Source organism: Dermacentor albipictus, chromosome 10 (genome assembly GCF_038994185.2).
Source record: "Dermacentor albipictus isolate Rhodes 1998 colony chromosome 10, USDA_Dalb.pri_finalv2, whole genome shotgun sequence".
In the NCBI taxonomy this organism is placed as follows: Eukaryota; Metazoa; Arthropoda; class Arachnida; order Ixodida; family Ixodidae; genus Dermacentor; species Dermacentor albipictus.
In genome coordinates, this window is record NC_091830.1 from 29181534 (window position 1) to 29202722 (window position 21189).

Genomic DNA, 21189 nt, shown 5'->3' on the forward strand with positions numbered 1-21189 from the left:
ATGGTCACGGCGGGGAAAGATGGCAGGGGGTGGCCTAAAGAAATCCTCGCGAAGTGATGCGTGATGGTAGAGCTTATGAAGAAGTGATAAGCGAGCGATTTTACGGCGACTAATAACAGTGGCAGTTCAGCACGATTCTTCAATGAAGTGACGGTGGTGTTACGCGAGTAATTTGAAAAAATAAAACGCACAGCAAGGTTCTGCAGGGCTTCGACGTATTTAATAATGCAGTCTTGATCGGGATCTCAAATGGCTGAGGCATAAAGCCAGTTTACGTAAGTGCGATGGGGTGTGTTTCAAGTTATGTTTAAGAAGCCCAAGGGAGCGGCTTGCTAAAGCAAGGGCGACGTTAATATGGTAATGCCAGGACAGGTCAGACTGAAAGTTAACTCCAAGATTTTTCCTAAATGGTCGTAAGTTCCACTGAAGTATTATTCAGCAAATAAGACGTTGTAATGCGAGAAGCTTCTTTAGTGAAAGGCACCAACTTATTTTTTGAAGCATTTAGTGTCATTAGCCAGGTTGTTCATCACGAAGTTAAGGAGTCAAGCTCAGTTTGCAGAGATTGGCGCTCAGCTTCAGAAGAGATGTTGCGGTAAATAGCACAATCATCAGCAAATAGCCTATCTTTGGATTTGACGGAGGAGTGTAAGCCATTAGTATAAATTAGGAAAAGCAATGGACCAAGCACACTTCCCTGAGGAACGCCAGATGACACTGGGACGAAAGGAGAGTGAAAGTTATTGACCGACGTGAACTGTAGTCTATTGGAGATCCAAAAACAAGAAAGGGGCTGGCAGATGGAATGGCACACTGTGGTATAAACTTTTTTAAAACAGGGTTGAAGTGCCTCAGACAGGCTGGCCAACGTTTCGATAGGTGGACCTATCTTCGTCAAAGGCGGCCTCGTCATCCTCGGCGTGTTAGTTTTAAAGGGTTAGTGCAGTGACGTCACGTGCGGGTGTTGTCGCTGGCGGCTGGTTTTAAAGAGAGAGATTACAAGAGGGAAAAGGCGTTGTCGTCCGACGTCTGTGAGCCTCATTCTCAAGACGAAGGGACAAGAGCGTGAGAGTGGGCACGCGGGGAGGAAAGAAAAGAAATAGAAGCAGAAAAAGGGGGAAAAAGGAAAAAAAAAGCAGGGGGGAGCCATGGCCGTACCAAGACACAACAAAGGGGGGGGGGGGGTGGAAGAAAAAGAAAGAGAAAAATGAATTCTTTTAAGAAATACGGGGGCTTGGGAGCGTGTTGGGGACGTGAAAGGTTAGGAGGTATTCAGGGGAGTCGTTGGCGGCATGTTTTTGAGGCATTAGAACGGCCGGTCAAGCAATAGGTCGAGTAATTTTGAAATAGTTAAGGTGGCGGCGAGGAGTCTGCGGTGCAATGTGTGGGGGTGGCTGAAAGGCAGCGGCATGGTCTTTCAAGGGGCACTGACCCACGCGCTTAACGTAGGTGTCGTTACGGCGGCATCCAGAAGGCGATACTCCGGGTTGAGGCGCCGAAAAAGGCATATTGACTTCGGAATGTGTTGTCGAGGGGATTTCAAAAAAAAAAAAGGACTAAAAAAGGGGGCAGGGGGAAGGGGGGGGGGCGAAATCGGTATAGCAAACAGGAGGGTGACGCGTGCAGAAGCGGGCGCGGACAAGTGTACATGGAAGAAGGGGATCGTACACTTGGTGTAGACGTAAAATCCTGAAAGAGTACATTAAATTGAGTAGTAGGCAGGAAATTTTTTTTCCCTCTCCCTTTCCCCTCCCCCTTTCCTCCGAAATGAAAGAGTAGGTGAGGTTAAGAATTAAAGTTGGCTGGTGGCCTAATGTGTTTTGTGTATTGGTTGATGATATGAGAGCTTCAGATTTAAGTTACAGCTTTTAAAGATTCTAAGTTGCCGCGTGCCAAATTAATTCCTGTCGGGTGTAGGCAATTAAACTTGTGTATGAGGTATGATTCCGTGTACTTCCTTTCGCGAGGGGAACGGAAATTTGTTTGTAGTATATAGAGCCTTGCTTTGTCAAACACATGTCCATGTTCATTAAAGTGGCTGGCTACTGCTTTGGGTAAATTGTGTTTTGTGTCCGCGCGGTGACCATTGAGTCTTGTATTGATTTGTTGTCCGGTCTCACCTATGTATTGTTTGCTACAAGCGGCGCATTCTAGACAGTAGACTACATTGCTTGATGTGCAGGTAAAAGCCGAAGTTACCTTGTGTGTGTAATTCGACGCTGTACTTTTTACTGTAGTAGTGGATTGAATGTGTTTGCATGTAGAGCACCTGGGGCGACCACAGGGATTGGTTCCCAACTTCTTCTTTTTCTGTAGTTTGGCGTGCACAAGAACATCTTTAAAATTAGTGTTGCGTCTGTAGGCTACTCTGGGAGGGTCGGGAAAAATCTTCTTAAGTTTCTGGTTGCTGGTGAGAATCGGGTAGTATTTACTTAGGATGTTATTCACGTTTGGGAGTGCGTTTGAGAATTTAGTAGTAAGAAGAGGCGTTGTTGTTCTTGTGATCTTCGGGCGGGGCTTGAGGACCTTGGCTCGATCAAGTTTGGTTGCAGCGATGTAAGCTGTTTGAAGGTCACTGTTTGGGTGGTTCCTGTTTGATAGCGTTTCTTTAAGGTGATCGAGTCTATCTATGTAGTCTTGGTTTTCAACGCAAATGCGACGTAGTCGTGTGGCTTGGCCTTTAAAGATGCCTTGTTTGCAATGTCTGGGATGGTGGCTGGTATATTCTAGGTACTGTTGTTTGTCGAAAGGTTTCCTATACAGCGTTGTCTTTAGTTCACCATTGTCAATGTATATTGTTGTGTCCAGAAAGTTTATGCGCTCAGTTGAGGATTCTGATGTGAATTTTATTGTTGGGTGAACTGAATTTAGAAAGGATACATATTTATCTAGACTGTCTTGGCCATGTCCCCAGATTATGAGTATGTCGTCTATGTATCGTAGGTATGTGTGGGGCTTGGTAGTGCAGCGCGATAGGAAATCTGTTTCTAGAATCCCCATAAATATGTTCGCGTAGGTTGGTGCAAAAGGCGTACCCATGCTTGTACCATGTATCTGTAGGTAGTAACTCTCTTCAAATTCGAAGTAGTTATGTGTGAGAACTAATTCAAGGAGAGACAGGTAAACTTCAGTAGAGTGTTGTGCACTGTGTTTAGACAACGTTTGTTTTATCGAAGATAAACCATCAGGGATTGGAATGTTGGTGTACAGCGCCGTGACGTCTAGTGTTGCGAGAATTGTGTTGTGGGGTAGTGTGCCTTTAGTATTAATGTCTTCTATAATTCTCAGCAGGTGGGGCGTATCTTGTACAAATGACGGAAGTGTTTTCGGCAAGTTACCAAGGTAGTGGTTAAGGAATGTGGAGATGCTCTCTGTCGGGGTGTTGTTGTTTGATACTATCGGACGGCCTGGGATAATAGCAGTGTATAGTTCAGCGGATGGAATTTTATGAATTTTCGGAAGGAGGTAAAAACGTCCGGCAGTTTTGTTGCTTGGTTTAAGAAATTTGTATTCTGATGGTGTTATCAATTCATCAGCCAAAAGTGATTTCAGCCTGTTGGTAATTGTCACTGTATAGGACAATGTCGGATCGTTATCTAGTTTGCGGTAATGTTCTGGGTTGTTTAGTTGTCTGTAAGCCTCGTGCTTGTATTTTTCTATTGGCCAAATAACTATACTTCCACCCTTATCTGCTTCCTTAATAACAATGTCATTCCGGCAGCTCAGATTTGAAATGATATGACTCTCCGACGCAGTTATGTTTTTAGGTCGCTTAGATGTCTTGGATTGGCTTATAATTTCTTTAGTGATAGTTTTAAGGTATATGTCAAGTTCTATGGCTTGTTCTGATTCAGGAGTCCAAGTGGATTGGGCTCTAAGTGGTGTCGTCCCGGTGTCTGGTGTGTCTGCAAAAAAGTGTCGGATACGCATTCGTCGGGAGAATTCTGAGAGGTCCTTGTGAAGCTCGAATTCATTTATTGTGTTGTTCGTGGGGCAAAAGTTTAAGCCCTTGCTGAGTACGGCTATTTCTTTTTGACTTAATGTTTTAGAAATGTCTATAACATTGGAGCGGTTTAGGCACTTCAACCCTGTTTTAAAAAAGTTTATACCACAGTCTATTGGAGAGGAAGACTTAATTGTACCCACGCCAGAACAAGTGGGTGTCTAAGTTTTAGTAAGAGCCGCTGGTGGGGAACTCGATCGAACGCTTTTAAGAAGCCAAGGAATATGGCGTCAATTTGGATGCCGGTGTCCAATGATGAGTGTATATCCTCAGTAAATCCTGCAAGTTGTGTTTCGCATGAGAAGCCCTTGCGAAAACCGTGCTGGTACTTGAAGGTGATATTGTGTTCCTCTAAATATGTATTTACTTGTGAGTGCATAATGTGTTCCAAGAGTTTAAAGATTGTAGTAGTTAAAGATGTCGGTCTGAAGTTAAGCGGGGAGGAGCAATCCCCTCCTTTAAGTATGGGCACTACTTTTGCTTTTAGCCAGTCCTGAGGAATGGTGCTTGATGATAATGATGGAGAAAAAATGGCTGCCAAGCAACGATAGATACCAGAAGAAATATGCTCAGGTATTTTGTTGTTGAAGCCATTACGATCAGATGCAGGTGAAGTTTTTATGCGAAGCATATTACGAGAGCTCAACCCAGCTCCTCAGGCGCGGCGGTGTCGCCTTCAATACCACGTGACACCGTGACGTCACGACAGCGGAGAAACGGCGCTCCAACTCGCGCCGTCGCTCGCGGCGTCGGCCCCCGCATCGGACGCGGTGAGCGTCGAGCAACGCAGCGTTCGGCGTGACAACGAAATGTGCGCCTGAGCAAGCGCCGCACGCCTGAGCCGACGCCGATGACACCGGCTTTTCTGCGACACGAGCTCCTTAACGCTGTCGCGTTAAAATAAAGGCTTGTATGCTTCGCATCCTGGGCTTAACCTTAGCTAAGCCACAGCCATATTTAATTTTCGAAGTAAAAATAAAATACCAGCTTCATCAATCATTATTTCAGCCATACTAATACCGGAAGCAACATCAACGTTAGGGCATATAGTAATATCCTCAAGAGTAAAAACTGATTCAAATGAATCATTTAATAACTTAGCACATAAGGATTCAGTAACAGGAGAACCATTGCTATTAGCAAGAGTTACACTGGGGTGGTAGCTGGGATTTATTGTGCACCGAAATCGGTGAGGGTTATTTATTATTAAAGATGACAAATCACGACTGAAAAAGCGACGGCGAGTCGTTTCTTTATTATTAAGTTTAGATGGTTTACTCGCTGTGAAAACTTGATGGTACCTGTTACAAGGGAAACTGCGATTCCAACGCGATTACAACGAAGTCCTGTGAACCCATAAAATCTTTCGTTATACAGGTAACATCGCTGCAAATGTCGCGCACCGCATACCGCTAACCACAGAGCACGCTAATCACGTCCAGCAAATTAAAACATTCGTTTAACATAACCTGATGGCTTTTATGCGAAGCATAGCCGCACAACCACGCTCTTCCTTGCTGCGCCGCGCGCGGCCGCGTAGCTACCATATGACGGCATAACAGCTGCAAAAGCGGAGGCTCAACTCGCGCGCTCTCTTGCGGACGCGTAGCTACATAGCCGGGTCTCAGCTCGTGCGCTCGCCTGCATGAGTTGTTTCTTCGTCTAGCCGAACCAAATATAGCCAAGCAACAGCAGTTCACCAGGCTAAACAGTGGTTCAACAACTAAAATGAAGGCTAGTATGCTTCGCATCCTGGGCTTAACCTTAGCTAAGCCACAGCCATTTTTTGTGACTTGTGCTGAAGGCGTCGCGCGCGAGCTACTTCGCTTGTCTCGTTTCGCGCAGCACACGATTGTCGTTACACACCTGACTGTCGTTATAGATCAGCGCTACACGAATACTGGGGCCGGCATAAGTGGGTCATATAGCACGGTTGCGCGCTTTCACACGTAGAACATGACACACTTTCCTGGCCTGGGCGCGTGTGTGCACGAAGCGGGAACAAGCATATAGAAAAGGGAAGCACATCTCTCTTGCAGCCGTGCGAAGTATAACAAGAGCACGCAGGCATTCGGTCTGTGCGTTTTATTATTTCTCTAAAGTTTAGTTTGCCTATTGAAACAACAGATTATACAAACACCACATGTTGTCTTGAATGATTTCCGAAGTCACGTGCCACTACCAGCGGCGTCACAGCAGTGGGCTCCCAGTACGTAGGCGCACTGGCAGCCCGGCTGGGAACGCGGCAGCCGCAGGGAAAAAAGCGAACGGCGTTCGGTTTGAAATTTTAGCTCTTCCCGTGGCGCTTAGCGATGTAATGTTTAGCACGTGGTGTCTGGACCCTCCCAAGCGATCCTTGTTGATGGCGTCGACCGGCCCTTCCTATGCGCACCATAGCTCTGTGGTGGCCACGGGGGAAGTGGCGGCGGCGGTGAAACTTGCGCTCTTAGTAAATCAACAAATAAACTGTGGGGGATGCCTATGTTTATTGTTAACAACACATGCCTTTCGTGATGATTGGGCAAAAGGTGACCTTAAGTACTCACTTGACGAGTCCTTCGTTGTGCAAGAAAATTCGCTGTAGTCGTCTCCTCTGTAGGCGCGTTCCGAACGCAAATGAGGGAGAAACATTTGCATTCGTATACGAAATCCTTTGTTGTACTGGTCAAACCGTTGCTAAGGCATTCGTTTTTGAAACGTTCGACTGTACTATCGCGCTCCGTAGGAGCAACTACGCAAAACGCGTGGCAAAGCGCACGCGCGTCGTAGCTCGTTGTGAGCGTGATAGTACATTGTGAATACGGAATATCTCAGAAAGAAAAAAAGTTATCATGCCAGTTGTGAGCGGTGAGTGTTAGTTACCCCGGAAAGACGCGCTTCCAGCTTCAGGTCTTTCGTCGAAGCAAACCAATGCTCACACGATGCAACAAAAGCTAATACATGCACGTCAAAAGCAAGAGGAAACGACTCAACTATTGAATCATAGTGGACGCAGCGGTTATTCACATGAAACGCGTTCAGAAGCGTCTGCTCTAGTGAAATCCTTGCTCGCGTGTGTGCTTCAGGGTTACCTTGGCCGTGACGTACGCTAGGACTAGGGCCCGAGAATTCTGGCTTCCATTAGGAGACTGTTGTCGACCTTGTCGGGCCTGTTGTTGAGAATGTTTCGTTGTAAATTGACAAGACGATAATCACACAGAAGGTGGGTTATCGTCTCTCTTTACTCACAAACTTCACATTCTAGACATGTGGCCATCCGATGAGGTAGGAGTACGCATTATTAAGCAGTAGTATGCCCGAATCGCTTGAAAAGCTCTTCTGCGCTTTTTAAAGCAAAGGGGCAGATCGAAACCTACAGAGTATGCGTACTAATACGTAGTTTTTTTTTATTCTTTACACTGTCTTAATTTCTCATATGTCGGCCCTTATCCCTTCCCTCTCCGCAGAGTAGCCAAGCAGTCTCCTAATATGATTGACCTCGCTGTCTTTCGAATCTTGTTTTCGCTCTATCTCTATTTAGAGCCGATGTTTCCCACCACTCACCACTATAATTTTCATGGGACGTCAAGAAAGGCGCAGTTGTTACGCTATCAATCTATTAGGCTGCGGCGTGAACAGAGGTAGTATTTGAGAAGCCCTAACTGTATGCAATGCTAGTGTGCGTATGCCCAGCTGTACATGATTCTTCTAGAGTGGGGGCTATAAACCCAGCGGCAACTCTGGAAACCCACATGAAAGCCCGTATCGACACGTGTGATATAAACTATACTCATAGGTTTTTATTGATTTCTTTTATTGCATTTCCGCCAGCGAAAGCTTATTGCCGACATATTTGCCGCTGATGGTCGACAGGAAAATGGCCATGTGAGAGAAAGCAGCGCAGGCTACACAGCTGCTAACGTCGACTCAGTTCGCAGTTGAAAAAATACGGACGAATGTGTTGGTGAGATTTTGAGGAGGGCTAATTGGCTCATAATATGAAAGGAGGTTGAACGGCGCGAAATTTTGCAGACTTTGCTTGTGTATATGCGACCCGCGTACGCAAGCTTACACAGGGAAAGGTATAAAATGGCTGGCGCACTTCAAATAAACTTCCATTTGGCAGCCAGCACTTGTCTGTGATTTTTGTTACGCCGCATCGCTGTTTCATTCGCGCGGTCAAACATCAGCTCTAGGCAAGTTAGTATTGACTGAATGCGCGTTAAAGTTGCGGATCTTAAACTACTCCAGCGGCAATCATGAGTTCGCACGGAACTTTCACGTAGATCTTTGTGTTTGTAAACCTGGCAGCTGCCTTACTTCCACCAGTGAGTGAAGACTTGGCGTTAGAAGCTGGGCTAACACCGGTGAGGAACTTTGCTTGTGCTTGCCGTCGTGTTCAGGGGTGACGGGAAAGCGAGGTTATGTTTTTTTAACGAAAGCCCACGCCTTGTAATGTGGTGTAGCCTAGGGAACAAATTTTCATGAAAACAATAACGGTAACGGTATATATGCGCATAGATGGTGCAAGTAGCTAACCTCATTGGGCCACGCACCAATTTCATTTTGCGCTTGCGAGGGTTGCCCAGTACCAATGGAGTTGCACTGTACCAGCTGAGGTAGCTGGTCCGAATCCGGCATGGCAACCGCATTTCAATGAGAAAGAAATGCAGAAATGATGCTCGCTTACTTCATGGGTACGCTAAAGAAGCCCAGGTGGCCAAATGAATTCGCAGTATCCCACTACGGCGTGCCTCAAAATCAAATCGTTGTTTAGGCGTGTAAACACAGCGAATTTGTCGTTATTTCATTTCTTTTAATTTTGCATCTTATTACGAAATAGATAAAAGAACTCGCCATCCTGACCTTTCGAAATTGGATGGCCAGCGAAGCATTTAGAAAGACACTCATGTGCCGTCGATAGGGATATGAAATGTTTTATTGTTCTGCCCAGTATTAGCACGACACTGTTGTTGAGCATTACGATTTCGCACTCTGCGCATGAACTGAACGTGTAGCTGGGCAGGTCTTCCTTTCATATATGAAGTGGGGTGACGTCACTCACTCATTTGTATGCTGCTGTTGCCCCTTTCCCATCGGAGCAGATTATGCAACCGTGATCTTTACCTAGAAACACACGCGGCGACAAGAAACGTGCCTCGTATTGTTCACAGACGCCATATTATCCATCATGCGGTTTCGGCACTTGTTTTGTGCTTTTGTTTTTTTTAATGAATACGGAGCTATGTGCTGTATGTCTGATTCCAAAGGAGATATGTACTATTTTATTGTTCAATTATATTCTTGCTTTCTTTCTCCTTTTTTTCTTTGCTGACGGACACGAAAATTCCGACCAACTATTACAGCTTCGCTGTAATAAAACTGCTTAGAGGATGAGCGACATCCGTGTGTTGTAACAATGCCTTTCGTTATGGTTCTTGCCCCGTGTAGCCCTGTGCTATGATTTTCAGTTGTATATTGCTGGCTGTGTCTGTATCATCTCTTTGAGTCCTCTTCAATTTCGACTGCGTTGACCTAGCCGAGCTCCGCTGGGCTAAATCAGGGGCGTTCAGGATCACTTAAATGTTGCCAAAACATGCGGGAAAATGAGCACTGGGGTAGATTTACTTATTGTTGGCAATATATCCATGGCAACTGACCCAAAATCAATTTAATTTAACATAGCGAATTTGGCCCAACCTATTCAAAGTAGGGCCATCTATTTTTGCCATAGGTTGTCTCGCTATTCTTGGCTGCTTTGCTTCACCTGATTAGGGGAGATGCATCAAGTGGCATAGCTGCCTGGGCTACATTAACGCAATCACCTAGCGGCATCACGTAACGTGATTGAACCTAAGAGTGTAAGGAACATAAAGGTAGCACGTTATAGAAAATGTCGCCACTTTAGCAAAGAATGGGCCCACCTTTCGAAATGACGTCGAGGCTCCCTTTGGTCCCTTTCCCCAATTCGTCCTTTTTCATCTACTTCAGAAAAACAGGATGTTGTCGCTTATAGAAATAGAACAGATAAGAAGTGAAGGGAAACGCAATCAATGAAGCAAGGCATAATGACCGGAGATCATGCTAATTTAGAGGAAGAGCAGGAGTGTTCATAGCTGTAGGCGGATCTTGGCCTTGGAAAAGCTGCCAGCAGTTGCGCTGTTCAATCGCGACTTAACTTAGGTAGCCTTTGCAGCCGGTTCCACTGCGTTTGGTAACACAAGGAGACCTGGTAACACAAGTGTATGCTAAGGATGAGGATTGATTTGAACCGCGATGCAGAATGGGCTGGAATAGAGCAAGGATATCATCCCATGACAGAGCTTACTGGAGCGCTTTCACAAACGAGTTTGTGCTGAAGTGGCCTTAAAGGGCCCTTCGCCAGGGCACATAGAAAATTTCGATTATATGCGGAAAATTGTTACGTATCCTCTAGGGAGCCTTCTGCCGCAAGAATTGTTAAAATTGATTCATTAATGGCCGAGCTGGAAAGATTCCAATGCCACGAACCCATGATTTGAGGAGGCGAGAGTCGCTGCCAAGAGGGAAACTCTCTCCTCTTGTCCCATCTAGCCTCCGCAAGCGAAATTCTTGCGCTGCGTGTCCTCCGCGCGAGGATTGCATGTCGCAAGCGTCACAGGCCCCGCCTTCATTTTTTTTTCGTCGCTTTTTTGTTACGCGGCGCACTTGTGCTGACGGCATCGCGCGCGAACTGTTGTGTTTGTATCGTTTTGCGCATCACACAAATTTAAGCGCTGTGCAGGAGACCGCCTGACTAGCGGTGTAAATCAGTGCTACGCAAATAACTGGGGCAGGCCTAAGTGGGTCATAAAGCATGGTCGCGCGCTGTAACACGTAGAAGATGACATACTTTCGTTGTGTGCGCGCGCGAGTGCACGAAGTGGGATGAAGCAGAGAAAACGGAAGTATATTTCCCATTCCGTGGTGCGAAGTACAAGAACGTGCAGACATTCGGTGTGTTTGTTTTATTATTTCGCTAAAGTTCAATTTGCCCATTGAAGCAACAGATTATACAAATACCATATGTTGTCTGTGTCACTAGTCATGTACCATAGTCATGTGTCACTACGAGCGGCGTCACAGCAGTGGGCTCCCAGTACGTAGGTGGGCTCCCAGTACGCAGGCACTCTGAGCCCGTCTGGGAACGCGTGGACCACAAGGAGAAAAGCAAAGGGCTTTCGGTTTGCAATGTCATCTCTTTCCGTGGTGAGTAAGGGTGTATTACCTCGCAGACATGATCGTTGGCACGAATGGTATGCGCGGTACTCGTTAGCTCAAAATTGCAAGACCTGGTGAGAGGCCCCTTAAAGAACGGTGGCTAATAAAGCTCATAAAGAGAGGGATGTCCTTGAAATCGCAAGTCTTCGCACAAACATCTTTACTGTACTATTACGAACGAAATCGGCTCATTATCACATCTCCCATGCTGCAGTGCGAGTTGATAGAACGTCGCGGCTACCCCTGCGAGACCACCCATGTAACCACAGAGGATGGATACATAATACAAGTGGACAGGGTTCCTTATGGAATCCACGACATCTCCAACGCCGACCGAGAAAAGAGGACATCAAAACGCCAGCCTGTGCTGTTAGTGCCTGCTATCTTCACCGCATCGGACATTTTCTTCCTAAACTTTCCGGGGCAAAGCCCAGGCAAGTACCGGTTTGTATATATTGAGTCTGTGAATATGTTGTAATGACAAACGTGGTGGAGAGAATAGCCGCTTAATAATGTGTCACTATAAAGTAAACTGTTACAATGCACCTGGAGATGTCACGGAGGTCTGGAAAAAGAACTCTATAAAGCTTGGGCAATCGCGAGCTCAGAAGGCGAATAATATGAACATCGTTGCAGAAATTATCGAAGATGGATGTCAAATTAAGCTTTAGCCTTCTGTAACCTGATGGACATACCCATGCCGCCCGTGAATCACAAAACCTTACAGACACAATGGACACATCACTCAACACAAGAAAGGGGTAATATCAATGGCAACCACAATGCCAAATGATTCGACGATTAGGTATGCCTCGCTGTAATCGGTACCACCCAGTTAAACTCCGTAGCGACACCCACTATCGCTTATATCCTTAATGCAACTTTGTTGCAATTGCTGTACCCATCATGTTTCCGCGCTTGTGGCGGAGTTTTCTGTTGCGGACTGCATTTGTATTTAACACTGCATTCCCCTTGTGTCTTGTTGGCACAGTCATTCTGGGGAATCGAGCAACAATGGGCGCACAACGATGTTACATGCGTAGTGCTCCATCCCGCAAGGGCGTCTGCGTCTGCAGGCGTTTGGCGTGTTGCGACACCACCTACCTGAGTACATGAGGGTTCGAACATCCAGCCTCTAACCTTGCGCGGCTTAGCTGTGTCCGGGGCAAAGGGGATCCTGGGGGTTGAGCTGATGCTGGGTGCCTCGACATTTAAGGACCCTCAGCGGAGGCAACACGCCCCTTCACCTACGCGGCACCTCCAGACTCACCCATCCGAGGCAAATTGGTCGTTGCCTCTTCCTATCCTCCTCTCGAATCTTTGTATTTCTTTCCGACATTATAAGCTTTCCTGTTCTTTCCTCTCTTCTGCATTACTTCCGGCTTTCTGGGCAGCAAGGCTTAACCCTGTGTGAGTAGCACACCTAGGTTATGTCATATTCGGTTATAGTGGTAACGTACAGCTGGAATTTGCAGGACCTGCTTCGGAGGTCCTGCAGCATCCCCTTGTAGGGCTTGATGGTGGGTGGCTGGCGTTACTGCCGGAAAGCACACTCACATGTAGCTGGTTCCTTCCCACCGCTACCTGATCACTCCCTGAGTTTCTTGGTCGTCCAAAGGAATCCTCCCCCGTTTCCATTCTGCAAAGCCAGACAAACCAGTGCAAACAATCTCACGATTCCACGCTTCAAAGCCTTTTACCGAAGTTCTTAGCACAGGTTATAAAGCATCCAGGAGGGCAAGGATGATGGGCTCCTGTTGAAGCTTCGCAACCAGAAACAATATGAAAAATTGCCCAATCTATATCATTTGGGGATGCAAAATAACCAAAACCCTTCACCACACTATGGCGTCGCCTCAGATGATGATCTGCTAGAGCTACCTGGAGGTCAACTCCTGGAGGGCTTCAGGGGCCAGAACGTCATCATTTCTAAACGAATTAAAATTAGCCGCGACCGCAAGGAAATCCAGACCAAGCACCTGATCCCTTCTGCTTCAGTGTTCTGCCCGATTCCATCGAGGCCGAGTACACCAAGCTTCGTGATAGGCCATACCTGCCAAATGCACTCCAATGTTTCAAATGGCAGCGCTTCGAACGAAATTCACAGAGCTGTCGAGGTCACCAAACCTGTGCGAAATGCAGTGCTCATGAGTACACTCCTGAATTGTGTGAAAGCTGTCTCCACTGTGTAAACTGTGATGGGGAGAAGGCAGCATACTCGCGGTCGTGCCCATCACGGGAACAAAAATTAAATTATAACGATTTCAGTAAAGGAAAACATAAGCTTCAAAAGGCACGCAGGCGGGTATCCTACCTGCCCAAGAACACTTTTGCTCATGTGACGCGGCAAGAGCCAGCGATACAACGGCTTCCGGCGGCTGTTCGGCCCAAACGCAGTGAGCCGGCGGTGACGTCATATGCCCCCCCCCCCTCCCCCCACGGCTGCAGCTGGCACTGATCCGCTACCTCAGCAGAAGGGGGCCATCGACCTCCGAGCCGGTGGCTTTCAAGGTGTCGTCTGGCGGGTTGAGGCCTCCATGTCAAGCATAGCGCTCACAAGGGTGCGTCTCCAACGCTTCGCAAGAGGCGATGGACCGGACGTACAGCCAGATGGCGCCGCCAACGCCCAAGACGCGGCGATAATCTCGCGATCAAAGGCATACCTCGCGTCACAGCGCCTGAAAAGGGCCCGTGAGCTCATATTCGTCTTTTAAACAGACCACACAAAATACATTCATCATAATGGAGACACCAATACTACAATGAAAGGTTAGAGGACTTCTTTACAACCTTTACCATATTAGAGAACTACGCAGACATAATCCAATGTTGTTGTGTGTTCAACAGACACATCTGAAACCTATAAACACTAACTTTATTCGCAATTTCACCATCTTCCGGAGAGACCCCGATGAGCTTAACGCCGCCGGCAGTGTAGAAATAGTTGCCGACAAGTCTGTAGCTTGTCAGCACGTTGCCGTTCAGATGCCCCTTGAGGCAGTATCAGTTCTGGCAATCCTTTTTCACAAACCGGTGACTGTGTGTTTTCTATACATAGCCCGGAACTGTAATATCAGAAAAAGCGATTTCTATAACCTGATTGATAAATGAACCGTGGAGAATTTTAATGTCTACGATACGATGTGGGGACTACTCGCGATACGACGCGCGAGGTCGATTCATTGAAAATTTGCTTCTGAACTCTAGTACCCGCTTGTTTAATAAAAACAAGCCGACATACACAGCATCCAACACAACATGTATTCGTCGATAGATTTAGCAATTGGCTCTACTTCTCTTTTGGGAACGTCATCAATAAATTTTTGGAAGTTACCACTTTGCTGTAACTGTATACGTGATAACTCTGCATGAAAACCCTCCCCATATTCCTCGATGGAAATTATAATCGGCGAAGTGGAAGAATTATTGAGGATAAACTTATCTACAGCGAGATTTTATAAACGCTTTTATATAGATGGCGCTGTAAACATTTTACCATATTTATAGTGATGCAGCCGAAAACTTTATCTCACAAACGAATGATGGTAAACTTACAAGATGGGCTCCCTGGTGAAAAGGAGACTGTAAAGAGGCGCGAAAGAGGCAGAATAAGGCATGGGGCATATTGCATGGATTGCCAACTGCAGAAAATCTAATTCAATTTCAAAAATGAAATCACAGCGTGGACATACCTTCAGGCAAAGAGAGAATGCAGGGTGAGGTTCCTCTCGGATATAGATTCACTCGCACAGGATGCGAAAGAGTGAAATGGCTTCAGAAAGCTAAAAAGCGCAATAAATCCATCTGTTGCCTCTTGTGAACGACCAAGGGAATACCATGCAAGACCAGGCAGACTCTCTTAGGGAGCACTTTGTGCGTGTGTCAAACTCAATCCATTATTCTCAATCCTTCCTTAAATACAAACAAATAGAAGAATGCAAGCCAGTCGTACGTAAATGCAGAAAGAACGAACCGTATGACCAGACTGTCGGATTTGCCGAGTTGAGAGCTACCTTGATTGCATGCAAGAGCTCTGCACTGAGACCTGACAGAGTAATGCATGACATGATCAGAAACTTACACGCTTCGGCACAAGTTACACTACTCGCCCTTTTAAATACTATTTGGGCTGGCGGATGCCTTCAATCCGCATGGCAAGAAGCGATTGTGGTCCCTGTTTTGAAGCAGCGTAAAGACTCTACCTCAGTGGTAAGTTACCGCCCGACAGCTCTCACAAGTTGCTTTGTAAACTGTTTGAAAAAAATTATTCTACGGCGACTGATACATTTCCTTGAACTCAACAAAATGTATCATCACTATTAGTGTAGTTTCAGAGAAGGGAGGTCCACAGTTGTACTCACATAGTTTTTGTTATCCGTATTCCTCGACATGGAGAAGGCGTACGACACAACGCGGCGCTAAAGAATCTTGAGAGACTTGTCGGGATCCAACAGAAAGCTTTGTGTTCAATCGCACATCCCGCGTCAAAATCGACAATGTATTGTCACGTTAATATAGACAGGAAAGGGGTGTACCAAAGGGAAGCATGCTAAGCTGCACTCTTAATCGTTAAAATGTTCACACTCCGTGCTTCATTACCAGCGGCCATTATTACTCTGTCTACATCGACGACATTCAAATAGGCTACAAATCCTGTAATCTCGCAGTATGCGAGAAACAGGTACTGCAGGGCTGAACAAGTTGTATAAGTGGGCAGTCAAAAAATGGATTTAAGATTAACTCCCACACAAGCTCTTTTCTTCTTTCTACAAGAAGGAAAGAGAGAGAAATAGAGACAGAAAGAGAGACCTTGTTATTGAACCTTGTTTAGAACTATGAGGGCCTGTCAGCAAAGATCACAAATTAGTAGGTATTATACTTGACTCCACGCTTAGTTTCATTCCACACATAAAATATCGCAAAGAGAAATGTCTAAAAACAATTAACTTACTGAATATTCTATCGCACACAACATGAGGTAGCAACAGTAAGTGTTTAAGGAATGTCTAGAAGAGCCTAATTCGATTATGACTGGACTATGGGGCCGTCATATATAGCTCTGCTGCCTCGAGCGTGCTAAACATGCTAGATCCCGTCCACCATCTAGGTATCCGCTTAGGCACTGACACCTTCAAAAGTAGCCTTATTGAAACCTTATCAATAGAATAAAATAAGTGGTCACTCCATCTGCAGAGAACATGCATCAGCCTCACATATTGTCTCAAAATTCACTCTAATCATGAATATCGATGTTCTCATACCGTTACCGATATGACGTGTGCTAAAAAGACACTGGACTCAGATCTTATTGATTTGAAAATAAAAGTTTACGCTCTCTTCTCTGTGATGTCAACTTGGATCGCTGGGCATATGCCAGTAAGTGTGTGCCACTCTTCAATGAATGTCTTACACGACAGTATATAGGCAACTAGGTATGTATCGCTGGAAATGTGCTACTCTACAATGACGAAAAGGATCCCTTAGTTCTTTTTCCGATGCTGAGCGGAATCGTAACCACCTCACAAGTGCTCGTCAAGGACATCAACCTGACGCATTCGCAGGGTGCGCCACAAATGCTCTGGGTACGCGCATGCTTTAATGAATGCCTCTTACGTACATGCTTTAGAGAGCTTTACCACGAAGGCACTGGAAATGTGCCACTCCTAAATGAACGTCGCGATAACGTGGTTCACTGAGTACGTGCCACAAAGTAAGAGTATGTGGCACGTGAGGGAACAATTCTCAGCGTTCGCAGGTACCGACGCACCGCAGTTCTCGTCCAATGCCTCCTTTACTAAATGCCTGCCGCGTTGTCCGGTAGCTCAGTTCCGTGCCCTCTCCCTTTTCTCTCCTCCGCGAAAAGGCAATGAGCGCCTCCATTGGCGAACGCCTGCAACTTGCAATCACGTGCTGCGGCCTCTGAGATTAACATGGCATCTATCACATTCTCGGAGGCCCGTGATAACACTTGCTAACAGACCCCCGCGCATATAACGCTCCGGCGGATGCATTCAGCCGCCGCTGCCACATCCGCCGGAAGTTGAAAAGGCAACGAGCGCCGCCTCACTGAATTTATGCTGAACTAACTTCAACTAAGGGAACCGCCGCTACAATGGGAAAGCGAGCAACGCGGCGGGCATCTAGTAAAGAAGGCATTCTCTCGTCTCGCATTCCGCGCTTGAACCTCTTGGCGGTACTACTAGATGGCGCAGCAGGTCGAAAAAGTTGCCCGAGAGAGGACCCAGGTTGCAGCATTACGCGATTCTCAGCGTTCGTGCGCACCGGTGCGCCGCGCATTTTTGAGGCCACGTGCAGATTTCATGGCAACGCCACCTCATGGCGCCACCTGTTCTCAGGGAAGCGCGACAAAGGACTCCCGCTGCAGTAGACGTGTCATGCGCAACTGGTTTGACGGCCGTAATAGGTTGCGTCGTTGTAATTATTTTATGCTAACGCATTACTGTCGACAGGAATCGTGACGTGGGCTCGGCAGCGATTTTTCTTTTCATTCTGATTTTGTTTCCGTCTCCTCGTGTGAAATACACGTCACCGCCTAGGCAAGTACGGGTGGTGACCCACAACGTTGTTCAAACAGCGCAATGAAACGCTCTCCTCGTTTCTAAGAGGTCATTTTCGTTTTCTCTCTAAGCGAATAACATTGCCTACGTTGAAAAATTGTCCTTACACAACTGCCTGAAAGAAAAGTGAGGAGCGCGCAGAAGTTGAGAGAGAATTTCGGTGTACCCCGGGTACTGCGGTGAGAATAAATAAGCGCATTATTAGAGTGGTGCCGACGTCTGCAACCGGTCCACTTCTCCATGATTAGCTTTCAATGATTGGTGGAAAATTGAGGTGGCGCACAACGGCGAGTTAGAACTGCAGCTAAACCTGCAATTCTAACTGCAGTTTTTGCTGCAGTTCAAAACCTGCAGCGAAAAATAAAGTGTTGGCAGAGCGACGCCAGATACGCGCCGAAAGGAATCGACAGTGTTATGCTATCACTTACAACGGTATATTATACACAAAAAATTTCATTCTAACCAGTAGCACTGACCAGACAACACCAGAGCGGGCAGCCCTCTTATATTCCTGTCGGAACTGGCCGTTGTCCGGCTGTTCCAAAATAATTGCAGTTTTGATCGGCATAATGATGCACCTTCAGTACGTCCCCTCGTTTTTATGCGGTGAGATTACGTGGCTTATGATGTCGCGTGATAAATGGGTGCAGTGGGCATGGCTGAAAAAAAAATTTGCCTCTAGCGGAAGGCTAATCGCGACAAAGGTGTAGAATGGTCAAGATTTTTTTTCTTTGAAATAATCGGGAAAGTTCAGGGTGCCGGCGTTATTTTGGGTAGAGTGAGTTTTCACTGCTTCATAACATCACGTGACAGGCAGGCGAAGTGGCGGGGCCCGAAATTTATTTAACAATGAAGGAGGAATAATGGCGGAAATGAAATATACAATAATTGGAGCAGCTTTCCGTTATAGCGCACCCGGGGTCGAAGCAGGCACCACTGCGTTCCACAATAAAATTGGCTGAAAGCAGATGGTCTGTCGAGAAATGAGCATCTGCCATATCGAAGCGCAGGCGCATTGAACAGAGTTCTGCGTAAGTCGAATTTGCGATAGGCAAATTAGTGATCTGAAACCAGGCAAACGTGTTTTTGCATTGTTTTGCTTTAACGCGTTACAATTTGTATGCCTACCCAACAAGGAAACCTGTCGGTCACGTAAGACGAACCACTATAAAGAAAATATTGTATAAAAGAATGTTTCTATGAAGACTTTGTTGATATAGTTGGGGATGGTAGAATAAAAGCCATCTGAAGAACCACATGTAGACCCGACATGGTGCATTGTACACGTAGATACCAGGAAAAATCTAATTTTGCGGAAGACTAATGCCAAGCACGTCACATACGCGTTGCATTTCGGTAGTCACGGAATGCACCTTCTGCTGGGCCTTCCTTCACCGACCAAGATGGCACCGATCCATGAGGTGTCGTGCGCTTCATGTCCCATAACACAGAGAGATGAGCAGTGATTGACTTGATAAAGAGTTATGAGGGCTTATATTGGTCTCATCAAGGTTGATAGTGATCCAGCGTGATTGGATATGGTGCTAAAGAGTGATAGGGGATTGTAATTTTGTTAACGTTAATAAGCACCGATAACGGTTGATAAGTTTCGGGTCAAGTCCGATAAATTTGATAACGGCCGATAAGAGCTGATAGGGTCGCATCATATCCGACAACATTGATAAGGACAGGTGAGGGTTGATAAAGATCGGATCGGTTGCGTTGAGTTTGATACCAACCGATAAGGGTTTTTAAGAGTAGGATCGAGTCTGATAAGTTGATGAGAACCGATAGGGGTCGATAACGGTTGGATCTAGTGCGATAAAGTTGATAGCGACTGATAAGTTGATAGCGACTGTTGCGATAACGATAGCGATAAGTTGATAGCGACTGGTAAGTTGACTGATGTTGATAAGCATTTACCTGGTGGATGGATGAAGTTTCATAACATTGATAATGACACCGGGCTGCATGGTGATGATCAGGTGGCACAATCCTTATGCATACTTAGGCAACGCCCAAGGGAGTTTCTGAGTGATTTTTTTTGCCAACTTCGAGGATTTCTAAATGAAAGCTGGAAGCAGCCTTTGTAACTTTAGGTTGCTGTCTGGTAAACGGTTAACATCCTCCTGATTAAGAAATACTGCTGATATCACTCCATTATTTATTACATGTGTACGAGTTTGTTTTTGTGAAAGGACAATGAATTTGCGTTTATAATACGTATACGTTCTCTAGAAAAAACACAAGTACACCTCAGTCATTCACCCCTACGGCACTTCATCGTTGCGAAAGGATCAGGAAATTCAATGTATCAGAGTAGAATGGTCGCTGGCGCATGGATCGCATTAGCAAGTCCTCTGGAGATGCATTGGTGTTGAGGCTGAAAAGCTGTCCCGTACAACAGGGATATGATAGATTGATTTTAAACCCTACACTTCTTTATGAATTGCTCTCATTGAATAGTACGTATCGCCTTCGCTTGTTTCTTGTACTTAGCCTTGTTCAACCATTCCCGCGTTTCTTATATTTTAGGGTAAACACGTTCCCGATATTCAGGCTGGTACATCTATCACCGCAACATTTCGCTATGGAATTTAGAGCAAAATTTAGGCTGCTATGAGTCACCATTATTATTAAAGGACCTGCCATAATATTCGATGAATCTGGACAAACCCCGTTGTAGGCTGAAAAACTTGTCATTTCGTTCACGTTCGCAGGCTTCTTGTTCGCCGACAATGGTTTCGACGTCTGGTCCATGAACACGAGAGAGGCCAGACCGTACACAAGTCATATCACGCTGTCACAAGACGATCCGAAGTTCTCGAGATTTAGGTAAGGCGTCAATTTCGCTTTTCTCCTTGATAGCGTAAGTAAGCTTGTGAAATTCTTTTCCTCTATCACGACAGCCTGCTGTGCCATACGGTTTGCCTTGCCAATGCCAACACATTTCAAAACCTCACAGTTAAACTTTTACTTACGATAGCGAAATTTTTCTCGATGTTTGTGAAGTTCGTGAAGCACATCGTACGTCTGAGGCCTCTTCTGTGTAACACGTTCCTGCGAAATGTCTAGTTAACAACGTATTACCTGCGATATCAAGTTATGCTTAGTGCTTGCCTATCAGCTTGTTCGAAGCCCCTTGTGAGTCATTTGTCGAAATAAGGAGAAATAGAAAGGGCTAGAGTGTGCACCGAAATCTCACAGGCAACCGTCTTCATTTTCCGAGTGCCTCCTTCATGGCGCCGAAATACCATCCCAAACCAAATGACTTCATCAAAGCGGGTACAGCAATGTGCACTCTACTAGCGCAAGTTCGTCAACATGCACCTTAAGTGGCGATTAAACAACAAGTGCACAAAAACCAGCAGCACGGTGTGCAAGGAAGAC

The 21189-nt window shown here is 46.1% G+C and overlaps 1 protein-coding gene across 1 annotated transcript in view; it reads left to right on the plus strand.

The window, feature by feature from the left end:
* The window catches only part of LOC139050598 (lipase member N-like), a 90386-nt gene that overhangs the window by 48447 nt on the left and 20750 nt on the right, over positions 1-21189 (plus strand). The window contains exon 2 of the mRNA XM_070527167.1: positions 20520-20634. Coding sequence (XP_070383268.1) covers positions 20558-20634 — 77 coding nt within the window. The 5' untranslated portion in view covers positions 20520-20557. The remainder of the gene's footprint in view (positions 1-20519; positions 20635-21189) is intronic.